We start from the raw sequence: 17,331 nt of genomic DNA, 5'->3' as shown, positions 1-17,331 counted from the left end.
AAGGGACTGAAAAAAGTATAAGAACTAAGAACTAGAACTAAGGAGGAACTTCCTGACTGTTACAACAACTAACCAGTGGAACAGCCTGCCACCAGAAGTGGTGAATGCTCCAACACTGGAAGTCTTTAAGAAGAGACTGGACAGCCATTTGTCTGTAATGGTATAGTTTCCTGCCTGAGCAGGGGGTTGGACTAGATGGCCTCCAAGGTCCCTTCCAACTTTTTGTTGTTGTTGTTATTATTATTATTATTATTAGTGATTTAGTATATTTGTGCCCACAGGGAGGGAGTGGGGAGGGCCAGAGGAAGAAAAGATGGAAGGAAGGAAGTCACTGCAGAGAAACTGAACAGATGAATACATCTGAGGTAAATTTTTCACACCAATTGTGTGCCATTCAAGTATCAGAAGTTTTAATGGAATGAAAACTTGCCTCTGAAGGCTTCCTGTCTTCACTGCTTTTCTTTCACAAGTGGTGTTTTGAAAGGAAAATTATTCTTAGTCATGCATGAGCAGTTTAAAAGCTCAGCCAGGGCCAAGGAGGAGCATCTTTCAGCAGGTAGAGGATGTGATTCTTTCCTCATGATGTAACATCCAGTAAGGGATTTCACCATTTTTTTTTCTTTACCTCTCTTCATTTTGTAACTTTTTCTTTATACAATTTTGTGTTTATCTTTTTTCACTTTATAAAAATGTATTTAATATTTTTTTAAAAAAAATAAATATACAGTAAGGGGGAAAGAATTTTAGGTCAAAAGCACAAAAAGGAAGGTCACCACTGATGAAGTCCAAGCAATAAGCTTAACAATTATATACAGTTTACAAACAACACTGGCCGCATTCATACAACATACGGTACTAAAACCATAAGTAAACCAATTACATTGTAGCTTACTGTGTGTGTGATCTAAACGGCTGGGTTTACAGAGCTGGCTAAATTGTAAGCTGTGGTTTGCAAGCCGCAATAGCTGAGTTCACATCAGGCAAAGGTTTTTGGAGTGCAATCCTCTGGCATCTGTATGGTGACCCATATTGTGACCGAGTGCTTGGGTTATAATATTTCAGGCCCTGGCTTTGTGTGTTTTTATGTTTGGGAATGTTATGGAGCCATTTGTGTGCTTGAAACTGTTCAAAGCCTTAAGCCCCCGTTCCCCACCATCCAGTCAGAGCTGAAGAAGCTTCTTGGATGAGAAGCAAAACGTCTTCAAAGAAAAACAAGAAAGTCCAGGTGTCTCTTGAAAAAGCATCTTTGGGATAACTACGAGCTGGATGACTGAGAATCTCCATAGACATTTGGTGCTATTCTTCTGGTGTTGCCACTCTTCTACCAGAAGGTGGCAGAAGATCCATGATTTCAACAACAACAACAGCAACAACAAAAAAATAAGCCAAGCAGGTCTCCAACATTGTTGAATTCAGTTTCTAACTACTCACCTTAATTTCAGCAAGACTCACATTTCTTACTCGTGTCTATTTATGTGAGCTATTTGCAGCTTGAGAAAGTCCAGACACTACAAGGTCGCCTGATGGGAACTTTTCGAGCAGCGCAGACTGTTTCCCAAAACAATATGATTGAACTGTATTGGTGGACAATGGACATGGGGTGGCCCAGGGAGGAAAAGGCGGAGGTGGGGGGGGGAGTTTAACTATGCTACCTTTAGTGCCAAAACCTCAGAACCATCTTTGCTTCTTCTATACCTATTTGGATCTATCATTAAAGTTATACTCTTGGTAAAATAATGTGCCAGGAGTTTCTTTTGCTGCATATGCCAATGGGACGGGTGGCTCTTGGTTTGTACTGTTCCTCTGGTGTTGTCTCTCTTCTACCAGGAGGTGGCAGAAGATCCGTGATTTCAAAAAAGCTGCAAGAAACACCGAGTCTTGCTGAAATTAAGGCTAGTACTTAGGAACTGACTTCAGCAACGTTGGAGACCTGCAGCCTAACGTTTGGCGGATCATTCATATATTAAATTCTCTTCAGCCATCTTCTTGAGTCGCTCACAGTGTCTTCTGCTGCTCTGTCTCTTGGGTACCATTACTTCCATATTTCAGACCCCCTCAAGGTTTCCTTGGTCTCCTGTGTCCTCCGGTTTCTCCACTTACAGTATCTGCCCATTTTTCTTTCAGCCTTTAGGCTGCTGGCATCCCTGCACTCAGCCAGCATCCATTTTACACCTGGGTGTGCCTTCTTCTGCCTATCTTTGTCCACCTCAGTATATGAAAGTTGGTTTCTTCCATTTCCTTTGCAGTAGTTCAATTATATTATGGCCAATTCTTTCTCCTCCTGAATGACCAGTTGCATCAGAGCAGCTGAGTCAATTACTGCAAGGAGGAGGTGGGGGGGGGGAGAGATCACATTTATAGCAGTCAATCTGCAGATACTTAACTCATCCTTTTGACTGACAAGCTCTTCATTCTGTTGGAAGACTCAACAGAAATAGCACAAATGGAGCCTAGAGCAGTAATCAAAAGGCATCTAGTTCTGACACAAAACACCCATGACTGAATGTTTTTCCCCAATGAATGCTGCTTCTGGCTCTTCCAGATGCCGATGCTATGCCTGCTTTCCTGCTATAGGTTCTTTTTTTTTCCTGAATGGGTGCCAATAAGCAGTCAGCCATTCTCCCCATTATTTCCTTCGGATAATGGAAGTGACTTTTACGCTTCTTCCCTAAACTTTTTTTTCTCTGGGCTTGCACTGTGCAGCCTCCTTCAGCCTCTCCTCAGATTTCTTTCCATTCAAACCCATCTACCATTTCCACTTCCCCCAGAATCATTCTTGAAATGGAAGTGTTAAATTAAAATGGTGTCCATGGAATGTTTGGTAACTCCTTCAGTCAAACATTTTTGTTTTGTTTTGTGACATAATCTAAAGCAGAGGTCCCCAACCTTTTGGGCACCAGGGACCGGTTCCGTAGAGAGAGGTTTTTTCTGCAGACCGGAGGGTGCAGGGTTTTGTGTGCTGCCTGCATCTCACGGATGGGTCTTTGCTTCTTGGCGTGGACCCGTTGCTGACATGCCGTGGCCCAGTACTGGTCCACAGACTGGGGGTTGGGGACCCCTGATCTAAAATACTATCCTATCTCCTCTCTTGTTAATGGAACTCAATTTTAAATCTGCACTAAGTCTTAGATTCTCAGCAGGACTGAATCTTCCCAGGAAAATTGAAAGTTATGTGGGGAGATGAAAAGCTTCTCTCCAATCCTTTTGATCTCATATTTCATCAGTTATAGACAGATCACCACTCTAATGTAGCTTTCCAGAATGCCCTTTGGTTACAGGACTTCAGTTCTTATCATTCGCACTCAGTCCCTCATGTATGCCACCAGATTAAGAAAAACTGCTGTATCCGTTAGATCTTCCAGCGAGAAATACTTCAACAGGTCATGTGTATAGAGTAGCACAAGAAAGACAAGCTCCAGCTTGGTTCAGAATAAGCTATAGTTTGCTTAACCATGGTTTTCCTGAATAAATCAACCTTGGAGAGGGTCACAAAACAAACTAAACCATTATGATTCTGACACTGCAGTGGCTGGAGTCATACAACATATAAGCCTTTAGGGTTTATGAATTACAGTGGTTGGGTATTAAGCCAAGGCTTCATAAATAAACTAGAATTAATTAATTAAGAAAATGTATATGGCTGCTCAACACTCTCAGTGATTCTAGGCAGCTGATAAAGATAAAAGCCCAGTACAAAAACCAATCACCCCCATGTCCCAGGCAACAAAAAACAAACCAGCCTGTTGATGGGCTTCATATTATTCTGGGGTTCCCAGGCCTGTTGGCAGAACCACGTCTACAGGGCCTTGTAAAATAGTGTCAGAGTGGGAGCCAATCTTATCCCTGCAGGGATGATGTTCCACAGGGAGGAAACCACTACAGAGAAGGCCCTTTTTCCTGATCCCATTAAATGGCTCTCTTAGGAGGGGGACCCATAATATCCCTTGCCTCCCCACTCTGGCGGGAAGTAATATAGTGTTTTGTGAATACAGCCATGTGAGGCAAGGACTCATACCAACAAGCCACATGCAGCATCTCTTTATGGCCCTAGACCAGGGCTTTTCAACCTTTTCACCCATTGTACCACTTTTAGGATTTGGCAACATCCGAGTACCACCAGTCGCCTAGCAAGGTGTCAAACACTTGATGACACACCCCCCAAAAAAGGGAAAAAAGTGATGAAGTACAGGTAGTCCTCAACTTACTGTACAACAGTTGGCTTAGTGACTGTTTGAAGTTACAGTGGCACTGAAAAAAGTTCCCCCCAAGCCACAGCCAAGCAAGACGCCTGCCTGCCCGCCCAGAGGCGCTCTTCCTCCTGTCCAAGGTTTTCATTGTTGTGAGCATTTCTGTTGAGGATTGGCAACGGAGGTGGGGTGGGGGGGTGTTTGGTTTTTATTCCCCCCGTCTGCTGGGTGTTTGCAGCAGGTTTTGGTCACTTCACATGACCCTGGGACACTGTGACCGTCATAAATATGAATCAGTTGCCAAGCATCTGAATGTAAATCACAAGACCCTGGGGATGCTGCAACATTCTAGCTGATTGGTGCTTCTTCTGGGCTCAGAAGCGCCAGGATCAGCGCCGAGCTCCAGCTGCAGACTGGCACTGATCCTGGCGCTTCTGCTGAGCCCTGACAGCCCTGCAGCTCCAGCCATCTCTCGCTCAGGCTTGTGCGGTGCTGCCACTGGTTCAGCTCATTCCCCTCCCCCGCTACCACTTTTCTAGGATGGTCACGTACCACCTGCCAGGTGCCAATGTACCACAGGTGGTACCCGTACCACTGGTTGAAAAGCCCTGCCCTAGACAGCCTAATAGCACAACAAAATCAGGCAGAAAAATCTGATTTGCAGCAGTGCCCTCCTACTGCACTGAAACAATTCCCACTTTCTACCTTAAAGCCCTTAGGGTCACCCTTGGTGATCACCCATGTCCACTACAGTCCATTTAAATAAAATAAGTGGGGACCTATCTACAAACCATTTGCCCAATAGCAGGTTCGTGGTGGTCTCCCATTCATGTATGAACCAGGTCAGATCAACTTTGATTCTGGGGGATTGGACAAAGTCAGCTATTTGCTGACACCTGCAGTTAATCACTATCAAATTAGTGCCACAAAAGCAGCAGTTCTTCAAAATGGAGTAAGTGAAAATTCACTTGTCTGTCCCACTTAACACAATGGGGTGTACTTCTGAGCATTCACGCATATGATTGCTGCCGTAACATTGCTATAACCCTGTTACAATATTTCTAAATTACAAGGTTCTGAATTGTAAAGAGTTGTAAAGAAACTTTAAATTTTAATATGTTACAAACCACAAGGGGAGAGTTAATCTTGCAGGGCAGCCTATGAATAATATAATAAATCAATCAATAAAATTGCATGGCACAGATCTCCTATGTATTAAGCAACAGAGACCAGCTCATGGGTTAGTACAGAAAGGCAAAGGGTTTGGGATTTCATTCCCATTAGCCACCAGCAATAAGGGGCACAGTGGCTCAGCAGTTAAAGATGCTGGCAGTCCGAAGTTGAGACTGGGTGAATGTCCGTTACTTGCCCCAGCTCCTGCCCACCTAGCAGTTAGAAAGCATGCAAATGCAAATAGATTAATAGGCACCACTTCAGTGGGAAGTAACAGCATTCGGTGCACCTTTGGCATATAGCCCTGCTGGCCACGTGACCACGGGATATTTTTTTCGGGCCACACAGGCCCTGTCGGCTAAGAAACAGGGATGAGCACCACACCCTAGAGTCAGACATGGGAAACGTTTACATTTAGCCACCACCATTGATTCATTTACTTATTTAAATAATTTGTATAGCTACTCATCTCACAAAAGGGACTCTGGGTAGCACACAATGGCAACCCCCCCTCCCCCAAACAATAGCTCAGGAATTCTGGGAGTTGAAGTCCACGAGTCATAAAAGAGCCAAGGTTGCCTACCCCTGCCCTAGCTTAACCCTAACCATAAACTTCTCTATCCAGTCTATCTATTTCTGTTAAGGTCGTAACTGCCCAACCTCCTCCTGCAGAGCCCAAACAAATTTTCTTAGTAAACTGTTCATAAATCTCCTTTATGCTTCATCCTACCGTGGATCTGGTTGCACTTGACATCATGGTACAATTAGATCCACTGTATTATTGAACAAATTATTAGCTGTAAAATCAGTTATGCAAGAGATGGAAGGGAAGCAGCTATGGCAGTAGATTACACTGCCATATATATGCAATTACGCAGTCATCTGGATGTTTAGATTGGATTTGGCATTTTTGTCCTCCTATCGACTCCTTCCCAAGGACCTGAGGTGGGCAGATGTTTTTGTTTGATGGTGTTAGTGGTATTGTCACAGGTAAGCTATTGCAAGTAACTCAGCCTTTTGTAACTGGGGATTTTTATCAATGCCAATGATGTTTAAGTGGTGCTCCAAATGTTTTGGAATTGTACCCAAGGTGCTATTCCTATCAATACCATTTTTGATTTTTTAAAAAATTTTTTGCCAGAGTCATTCTGCTTTTATTTGCAGGTCTTTGTATCTTGTGATTTTTCTCCAGTTCCTTTTCTTCTACTCTGCTGTCTCCAAGTGGTACAATGTTCACTATCCAGACTTTTTTTTAACTTTCTTATCTACAGTGAAGACAACTAACATATTTACTGTGGCAAAAACTTTGGTGACCTGGAGTTCACATCATCAGGTTAAAGGTAAAGGTAAAAGGTAAAGGTTCCCCCGCACATGCGTGCTAGTCGTTTCCGACTCTAGGGGCCGGTGCTCATCTCCGTTTCATAGCCGAAGAGCCAGCGCTTGTCCAAGGACGTCTCCGTGGTCATGTGGCCAGCATGACTAGACGCCAAAGGCGCACGGAACGCTGTTACCTTCCCACCGGAGTGGTCCCTATTTGTCTACTTGCATTTTTACGTGCTTTCGAACTGCTAGGTTGGCAGAAGCTGGGACGAGTAACAGGCGCTCACTCTGCTACGCGGCACTCGGGATTCGACCTGCCAAACTGCCGACCTTCCGATTGACAAGTTCAGCGTCCTAACCCACTGAGCCACCGCGTCCCTTATCATCAGGTTACTGTATTTTAAATCGGTATAAAATATTTTTTAAAATTTAATTGCACTCCGTTCTAGGATGTATTCTTTATACATCACCATGAGGTATTTTTACATACTCTACAGATGGTCTTTGATCTCCAGGGAGGAAAGCAGAGATGGGGAACCAGTGGCACTCCAGAAATTACCCAACTAAAACCCCCAGCAGCCCCAGCCAAATGACAATTATGATAGATAACAAGGAGTTCTGAAAGGCCACGAGTTTTTTCTCTCTTATTTGTTTATATTAATTAATTTATTTTTTCATTTGAGTACTAGTGAGACACAGTTTATATTGCCAGCATATCAATCTAAAAATAATAATAATAATAATAATCTGTGATTCTAATACAGTCAGCACTAGTTGTCAGTGGCCCTTCAGGCCGGAAACCTCCGGGGATTAAAACTGAGAATGCTTGCTTAAAATGCTTTGCTACCGAGCTGAGGCTTCTCTATATACTGAATAGCTTTGGTAACACATTTGAGCTGTGTCTCCCCAGTCCTCACTCTCTCCTGCAGATAATGGATGTAGTCAAAGTTTTTTCCGAGCATGAATAATGCAAGTGGAAGCAATCCCTACTTCCCACTGCTTGGGTGTTAAAAGCTGTAGGCATACTTCCTACCTCTGGGGGGCAGCACTTTTCTGGCTGTTCAACATATCCAGCTCTTGAGCACTGGCACGGCTCACAGACATGGTGGAGTTGGTGAGGCGGGTGGTGCGGCGCCTGTTGCGACGGGGGCAGCAGGAGGTGCTTAGAATCCCTTTGCTTCCTTGCTGGGAGGAGACAGAGGTGCTGCGGCTGGTGCGGTAACCCAGGGGCTCCGTCAGACAAAAATCACTGTAGGAGTGTTCATCAGTAAACTCATGACTCTGCATGTGGGCGAATAATCATAATAAAAAAAAATGCCAGGGAGGGGAAGATGGAGAGAAGGAGAAAAATAAAAATAATAATAATAATAGAGGTTAATGTGAGTGGGCAAACCTATTCTTACTCCCAAACACCCTTTCTTCCAGCAGTGTGCTCGTATCAGATCACTTAATTAATACTTCATCAGAGTTTTCCACTCGGTGTAATTTAGTGCAGTTGTAGGATGGCCCCTTCACTTGCCTCTTTCCCCCCCCCCACCCTCTAAACTAAAAAGCCTCAGTTAACTTTTCCTCGTAAGGAGCCTGCTCCAATGACTTTCTTTTTTTTAATAATTTGGATTACTTTTGTTTTTGCATTCTCAGCTCAATACTCTTCTGAGAAATACTGACCACAACTAAAAAAAAAGATTATGAATAGGATATTAAGAATGGTGACACCATTAATTTGTATTAAGGCATTACGATTCCAGCACTTTTATTATCAGTTCTGTTCCCGATGACTAAAAATATAGTTTCTGCCTTTTTTTCCCCCTGCACTGAACTGACATTTTTATTGAAATAGTAATAAAACTCCAAGATCCCCTTCTTGGGTCAGTTACTGCCAATTCAGCCACCAACAGCTTTTTATGAAAAAAAAAGAGTGTCGGGAGGGCACCCAATACGCATCGCTTATCTTATCTTTCATTGCTTATCTTATCTTTCGCAGAGGATCTGTTACATTATTATCCTTTCCCCAAGAGACATTTGTCCTTCAACTGCTGCTCCTTCTTGTTTTAACTATCCTAGTAAATTAATCTTGCAAAACATAATCATTGCTCATTTCTAAAATAAATAAAAATAAACAATAATTCATTAATAATAATAATAAACCTTTATTGTCAAAGTACAACATGTGTACATTGAGATTAGCTGAGCCTCCCCCCCCCCCGTGTTCTCTTCCCCCAACACACAGTGACAACAAACCCTCCATCCCACCACACACCGGCCTCCCAAGTTTTCATTAGGTTTCAACTAGAGCAGAAAAATATAAAACATACATTTGTATACCTGTAGAATCAGTTCAGACTGTCATATCAAATCTAGGCATTCATATTCCCGTCAAGATGAGCAGTGTTAAGACAGTAATGAAATTCAGGCGAGATAAACAAAATCAAGGCAAGTCTTTCTGCACCAAGAGCAAATGAAAACAGGACCTCGGACAGCTCCACATGAACTTGAGCTGAAATCACTAGCTGAAGGCCTCTTACAGATTAAAGCTTAAACTATATGGACATTATAATGCAGTCTCCAGACTTATACTCAATTGAAGTGTGTCTGTGTCACCACTGCCATCCCAGTTACTGGGGGCTACAACTCAGCCTTTCAAGACCTTCACCGGATCATAAGATTTCTGTCCTGTACTATAGTTTAATAATTAAACTATAATTTAATAATAAAGATTAAAAGGGATATAACTGACTTAACTTCGCATCTACTGGCTATCTCCAATTTCATTTCTCCTTGTTACTATAAAAAGTAGCCAACATTCTACCAGAAGCAATGAAGCCATTACTGGGAGAGGTCGGGGGGGGGGGGGGAGAGAAGAATCTGCCCTACAAAGGCAATGTGATGAGCCTCTCCCCTGTAATGTTGTTGCTTTTATTTTGGGTGAAGTTCTTTATTTTATATACATATTATATGCCTGGGGAAAAAGCTGCCTAGGAATAAGATAAACACAGTTCCAACCTCTCCATCAACAAGAAACCCTCAAGTATTTTTAGAATGAAACTCCCATTATTCCCTCTGAGCATCAAAATTGTAGCTTCATATTTTGTAGATCATAAAGCTGGAAGATTGGCTTGCAAGGTATTGGAGAGGAAGCAAATTTCATTTGACAATATATAAATGCAGGCTTCACCCACTTCTGTTTCCCAAATTCCTTCCATCCCTCCTCTGTTTTGACCCCCTCCTTCCTGTTACTCACTGTAGTTTTCTCCAAGCAGTGCAAGAGATGGTGGTGCTGTTTTTCAAAAGCTGATCGGTTGCGCACTGCCAAAGCATGTGCATCGGGATCTCTGTCCTGGTGAAAGAAGATAAAGGCAGATGGGATATCTGATGGACATACCAGTCCATACCCATTCCGTTTCAACAACTGGCAGCTCCAGCCTGAATATCAACATATCTGAATTATCAGAGCCAACATTGGACATGCAAGTGGGAATGTAAAAATGGGGTGTATAAATATATAAATATATTTAAATAACTGTATTTCAGATTGCAAGAAGGGTGGCTGGGGATCTGAGTGCCTTCCATTGAAAAGAAGGTTTCTGCATTTAGAAAACAATGCTGCAGGGGTAGGGTGTGGCTATATTTCTCCTTTCCCATGGACTCCTTGTCTGTCTATAGTGTATTGTATATTTTGCAAACTAGGGAGCTTTTTAACAAAGAATACTCTTCTTGTAACATGAAGTCAAGGAGCTTATTTAAAATTGGAAATGAGATCAGAAACATTTGAGGAGCACTGGATTAGACTTTTAAAGTTATTTTTTAAAAAAAATATTTACCTACCACTGCTCATAATAGTATATCACAAACAAGATAAACAGATTTTAAGAGTGGGCTTCTATGATGCCTGCATTAACCAAGATCGAAGCATTTAAGAGCAACAAAGGGAGAAGAATTAGCAGTCAGAAAAGAAACCAAGTGGTGCAAGACTTGATAGCAATGTAGGAGGCTGCATTTTGCAGCACTTGACATTTCCAAACCATCTTCAAGGACAGTCTGACTCAGAGAGTATTTGGAAAACACCAATGCATGAATGACAGCAGCAAAGTTTATTGCACCACAAAAGACATAGTATCTGAATCAGTTAAAGCTGATAGAAAGACATTAGGACAACAGTAGCTCCCGAAAGTCCAGAAGCTATGAACTGGGTCCTTTGATGGCATAGGACAGCATCCAAAGTAGCTGTTTCTTCAGCCAGTCTTCCACTATCCTTAACAATGAATGGGTTCAAATATAGTAAACTATAATTTGTTTTAGCTGCTATTTGTTGACTAAACGAAAACGGGCTAAGTAAACAACAATGCATGTGCTCACCCAAGCCAACACCAAACAAATTATTTTGTAGTATAATGCAATGTTTGTTTTATTTGGACAGCACTTTAATTAAAATTGCTCTCATTAATGAATGGGACTTTGCACAAAAGAAGCTCGCAGCTTCCCTTAGATTTGACGAAAGGGAGAAATAGAGATGGGAATCTTGGACATAAATCTAAACCAAATGCCAACATTTTCAATGACCCATTCAAGGGATTTTGTGATTATATTAACAAGTGTGGGAGATAATAGAGACCCAGAATTATTCCCTGGGAAAGAGCATTCCAGCATTGGTTTCGGAAAGTGACTCATGGTGAAAGCACTGTTTTAAGGGTGGCCCAAGGATGTGTAACTGCTGGCCCTGGGGACGAACATGGCAGTCAGCCTAATTTCAAAAGCCCTCTGACAACAATCACAACAACTTCTCTTTTTGCCAGAGAAGAGACAGACTCCTTTTGCCAGAGGTCTAGACTGATCATTTGCAGATTGTTTCTGAAATTAGGCTAAGTGTTGCCTGCCTCCCCATAAATGAAGTAAATAAAATGGGGAAACAGAAAAACAGGTCGAGAGAGAGAGAAAACAATAACAGACGTGACAGAAAGTGGAGGGCCAATAAAGGGAAAACGAGCTGGTATATCCTATCCTTTTTCTTCTCCCCCACCCCCTTATCTTTCGGGAACTAGCTCTGCCTAAAACTATCTTCAGCTTAACGTGCAGCTCTGTCAAATTATTCTTCACACTGATGGAATGCAATGGAGATTACAGCCCAGCTGTAGTCAGCCCCCAAAATCAAAGGTTTAGGTTTGCTAATTTTGACTGCCATAGAAAAAAACTGAGCATATTGGCCCAAGCAAGGAGGAGCAAGAGCACTTTTCCATTCACACTGATCCTTATATTCCTTAGCTAGGAAAAGTCAACTGGTTTAAGAAAAACAATCTGTCCTATTGTTTTAAGGATGCCCAGCCTGGCATGGAGAAAACTGAGGGCAACAACGTGAACAGAGAACCGAGTTCATACCTCAAGGCCTCCACTCCGCTTGTACTGAAGAAAAGCGTTGGTAGTGCCACTCTTGGCCAGTCGTATTCGGGTCAGGCGAACTTTCTGTAAAGGGGGAGAAACACAGAGGACCATTTGTGGAATGTCACAGATAATTGAGGGCCCCCCCCCGCTGTGTCTGTGGTCTCCTCCTCTCCCCCTCCTCTCAAATCTACCTGCTGAGCTCGTCGCTTATCTGCCCTCTGATTCTGGTGGTAGATACGGCTGAAGTTGGAAACAATGACAGGTACAGGAAGGGCGATGACCAGCACCCCACTTAGAGAGCAGATGGATCCAAAGATCTTCCCTGCAATGGTGCTTGGAACCATGTCGCCATAGCTGCAAGAGATACGACAGTTACTGCAGCCCTTAGGGGTGTCAAACTCAATTTCATTGAGGGCCACATCAGCATTGCAGTTGCCCTCAGGGGGCCGGGTGGGTATGGCCAGGGTGGGCGTGGCCTACTGGGTGGGCATGGCTAGAGTGCATATGGCCTACTTGGTGGGCGTGGCCAGCTCTACATCATACGCATCAAGGGTGCCAATGGGGGCCTGGGCAGGAGTGGGGCAGATCTGAGGGTCTCTGGCAGAAGGAGGGTCTCTGGGCCAGGGCCAAGGCAGTGGGGGCCATTCCCTCACTGTTTCCAGGATGGCTTCGCGGGCCGCATGAAATCACTTCGCGGGCCGGATCCGGCCCCCGGGCCTTGTGTTTGACATGTCTGCCTTAAGCCATCTCACAATTGCCCACATGAACATGTTACACTCTGTCTTATGACAGCCGGAAATGAACATATTCCCCCTACCAACTAGTGCCTTTTAGATAGGTTGAACCTCAATTCCCATAACCCTGAGGTAGTATTCCACTGGATTAAAGGAACTGAAATCCAATGCATCTGGAACGTTGTTCTCGGCCAGTGTTACAGAAGGCTAGGGAGAAAATAGCTGACTGCTCAGTAGCATAATCAGGACTTTCAAGTCTGGAATCCAAGATTGTGCAGTCTGCCTCTGTCCTCCCGTCCACCAACTAATCAAAGACTGGCAAATAAGAAACCGGACTGTCAGTTTTGCCCAGCAAATAGCATTGGGTATACTGGGGTTCACGAGAATCAACATTGTTCATTTAAACATCTTCCCTTCCTCATTAGAAAAATAAACCTTTAGATTTGGAAGTATTATCGCTATTCCTCTCTATATATTACCATTCTCTCTCTCTCTCTCACACACACACACACACAAAACCCAGGTCTTATTCCAAAGTCGGTGGGTTTCACAACTGAAGCCAGGCTCATTGCTTTATCAAAGGAGCCTGCATAGGATCATTAAGTTCAGGTTCTCAATCAACAATGTGTGTGTGTATGTGTGTGAGGTGGGGGGGGAGAGAAAGAGAGAGAGAGAGAAATTTTGGATGGGCTGCTGAATTTTTCATTGATTCCTGTAGTCTAGCACACTGTTAAGAGCAGCTTGATGTGAAAAATCAAGCAAAGGAAAAGATCTTGATCCTTTGATTTCCATGCTGTGAAAATGTTAAGTTGTGTGACAAGCTGCTATTAAGGACCCAGGAGGATGACTAAATAATAGTGGTGACATATCTATTAGATAGTTTGGGTTGTGTGTGTTGCATAAGGATTATGTAAGCACGGGACTGGAATTTTTAATTCACATAAACTTGAACTTTCTTTGATCAGTACAAACTTCCAATATGTTTCTATTAAGGGGTCTTTTGTTATTCATTTCACTGTTCTGGTCAATTCTATTACCATATGTAATAGAATTGCTTGAATATCTATACTAATTATGTAGATTTTGAGTATATTTTACAAAAAGGAATGATTAAATTTGTATTGCAAGAAAGTTATTTATGGTTTAATCATACATTTAAATGTTTTTTTTAAACTGTGACTAAATTTAGAATATTTAAGTGGCACTCTATTAGTTATTCAGATAATAGCTTCTAGGCTGAGAAGCTAAAGAGGAATGACCCTGGTTAATAGTTGGATGGGAGTCCTCCCGAATACCAGAAGTGTACCCTAGATTAAGAAGTTGAAAAAACATCTTCAAAGAAGGCAATAGTTGATCACTTTCATGTGATTACTGGGGAGTAGAAACATTGGTGGTATAGAAGGAATTCCATCATTTGTTATATATGAGAGTACTATAAAGAATTTATTTATTTGTAAAGTGAATAGAAAAACAATCTCTCCCAAATATGTTGGCTTTCAATTCCCATCATTCCCATTCAGCACGTGAAATAGGGATGATGGAAGCTGGAATCCAATACATTTAGTGGAATTGATTGCAAAAGTTAGTATAAAATTATCTGATGCTCTATTTGTGTCTATATCAATATATCAAGAGGATATATAATGCTTTAATTGAATTGGATTCGGAAACGGAACTGGTTAAAGACTGCATGATAAAATGGGCACAAAATATTCAGGAACCAATTTCGTTGGACACCTGGGAGATAATTTGGGTCAGAAATGTTAAATTTACCCAGGCTCAAAATCTAAGACAAAATTTTTTTATAAAATGTTTTATAGATGGCATCTGGATCCCAAGAAGTTGTCCAACATGTATCCTAATTTAACAGTCTAAATGTTGGAGGTGTGGTAGTTTAGAAGCTACCTATTTTCACATGTGGTGGACTTGTAGAAATATAAAAGCTTTTTGGATTAAAATTTGGTGGAACATTCAAAAGATTTTTAAGAGAAAGATAAAGTTTTCCCCGCAATTGTTTTTATTGGGTATTGTTGTAGATTGTGATGTTAAAGAAACTAACTTGATGTTGAACATGATAACGGCAGCACGGTTACTTGTGGGACAATATTTGAAGAAGGATAGTTTGCCCACTGTAGAAGAATGGGTGCTTAAAGTTTCGAATCTTGCAGAAATGTCTAAGATTTCTGCTTATCTGAAGGATCATTCACAGGAAAGATATATTTCAGTTTGGAGGAGATGGATAAATTATATTCAAAACAAATATGGGACTAAAAAGTACCATTTAGCTTATGAGTAGATTTTAGTGGGATATTGTTATTGGTACGTTGTTGGTAGTTATGTTAAAAGAGAGTTAAAGCGCATTATGAATTTGGTTAATTGTATATTATGCATAATTTTTATTTAGAATATGATTATTGTAACTATAATCCTGTATTTAGCTCTGGGAAGTGGGGGGGGGAAGTGGGTGGGTTTGGGGTGGGAGGGATTTGGGGATATATTGTAAAATTTTGTTTTTGTAAAACTCTTTAATAAAAAAATAGACTCATGTGAATGAGAAGTGACTGAAGACATATGAAGATAAAGTTCTACAAACAATCCCCCAAAATTCAGCTACTTTCATTGGCCACTAAAAATCAGAATGTACCAAGGTAGTAAAATGATAGTAAAATCTGCTTTATGAAGAAGCAGGATTTAGATAGATGGGATTGTGAATGATATGTTTTTGAATATTCAGTCCCAAAAGAAGCTTCATACAGCCACATGAAACCAATAAGCAAGTGAGCATGCTTAGATCTAATAAGAATATTATACGACTCAATCTATGAATTTCACCACTTCGCCAACTTTAATCCCACTGCTACAGGAAGATTTAAATCTTCAGCCTGGTTCTTCAGGAATGAAGGTAATTAACGTTTCATTTCATGATTGCCCAACTCATTTTGAAACTGATCTTTCCTCCCCCTAAAAAGAGATCTCTCTGCATATAACTCTGATGCAGAGTACCTCATCCTTGCATCCTCCGTATAGCTGGGATGAAATCTTATAAATCCCACATAAGGGCTACAATAATCTAATTTATTAAACTTGTTTGCCGCCCAACTCTCAATGACTTTGGGCTATGATGGATGATGATGATGGGAATGGTATTCTAACATATCTAGAGGACACCGGAGTTGGAAAGGCAAGCCTGATACAGCAGTTAAACCAGTTCAAAGAATATTAACCCACCTAATACAGGTGGACACATTTCAAATAACAATCACTATTTTTCAAGCATCCATCTCTTTCCACCCCTCACTCCCCTTTATCCACCAGCATCAAATCCTTCCCCTCTTTTCCTTCAATATATAAATGCCTCTAAATATACAACATTTGATGATCTGGATCAGGGCTCTTCAAACTTGGCCCTTTTATGACTTGGGGACTTCAACTCCCAGAATTCCTCAGCCAGGCTGGCTGAGGTATTCTGGGAGTTGAAGTCCCCAAGTTATAAAAGGGCCAAGTTTGAAGAGCCCTGATCTAGAGGGACAAATTCCCCACCACCAGTCACCCACACATATCCCAGTGTTTCTGGCAGCATGGCTTCATGGGTGAGCTGGACATCTTCCCACGTGACCTTGTTTCCCAAAGTTCTGTAAGTGGAGCTGCTTCCCCACCAAGGTGTGTCCTCCTCCACAAGGATACCACCTAGCTGTCATTTCCAGCCCATAATGGAGCAAACTCCATGCAACCAGTTAACTTAAGGACTGGGAATCTATGGCACCTGTCAGAGAACAGCTGGTTCCAAGAATTACAGCCTTAATAACTCTTTAGTTCTGTTCTGATGAATGGGCTCTTGGGAGACCATTAATAGGACCAGTGCTGGGGAAAGAAGGAGGGGAAGCAGGTAATTGAATATTAAGACCCAGCAGAGGCCAGAAGGAATGAATGAATGAACAAACAAATGGGGGCTGGATATTTCATCCAGCTCACCACTGTTTTTTCCAAAGGATTTCCAGAGCTTCCCTGTACATTCACATTCGGTTGGGTTAAAGAATCTAACTGCTTTCACTAAATTTTATAGCTCTGAATCCAAGGGCCTTGTAGTCAAACATACACAGTTTAAATACAAAACATACAGGCATGCTATTAGAAAAAAGTCTCTACTAGTTTCCAACATGCATTGTGACTTACTGGAGCAGATCAAGGACAGGTGGTTTGCATGCCAACGTTGGAACTCTCCAACTCCAACTATGCATGCAAGCTGAAAACGTTCGGCCTGGTAGTGAGTTAAACACATCTTTCTGCAAATTTTTTCAACTCCACAGGGCCCTGGAGGAACCAGATTACCGTATCTGAATTCCTTTTAGTTGGATTTTAAGATGGATTATAGAACTGAGACAGTATCGATCACACTTGTTGATGACCTCTGGTGGGCTTGGGATGGGGGCAGTGCATCCCTCCTGGCCTTCCTTGCTCTTTCAGCAGTGTTCAATACCATTGATCATATCTTATTTATTTATTCATTAGATTTATATGGCTGCCCATCTCACATAAAGTGA

The 17,331-nt window shown here is 41.9% G+C and overlaps 1 protein-coding gene across 1 annotated transcript in view; it reads right to left on the bottom strand.

The window, feature by feature from the left end:
* The window catches only part of KCND1 (potassium voltage-gated channel subfamily D member 1), a gene marked incomplete at both ends in the record, with an annotated part of 59,878 nt that overhangs the window by 3,616 nt on the left and 38,931 nt on the right, over positions 1 to 17,331 (bottom strand). Inside the window, 4 exons of the mRNA XM_083356736.1 lie at positions 7,714 to 7,961; positions 9,922 to 10,017; positions 12,054 to 12,137; positions 12,248 to 12,410. Of these exons, the coding sequence (XP_083212862.1) occupies positions 7,714 to 7,961; positions 9,922 to 10,017; positions 12,054 to 12,137; positions 12,248 to 12,410 (591 nt within the window). The remainder of the gene's footprint in view (positions 1 to 7,713; positions 7,962 to 9,921; positions 10,018 to 12,053; positions 12,138 to 12,247; positions 12,411 to 17,331) is intronic.

Source organism: Vipera ursinii, assembly GCF_947247035.1.
Source record: "Vipera ursinii genome assembly, chromosome: 2".
Taxonomy (NCBI): domain Eukaryota; kingdom Metazoa; phylum Chordata; class Lepidosauria; order Squamata; family Viperidae; genus Vipera; species Vipera ursinii.
This window is presented reverse-complemented; position numbering and strand designations above follow the sequence as displayed.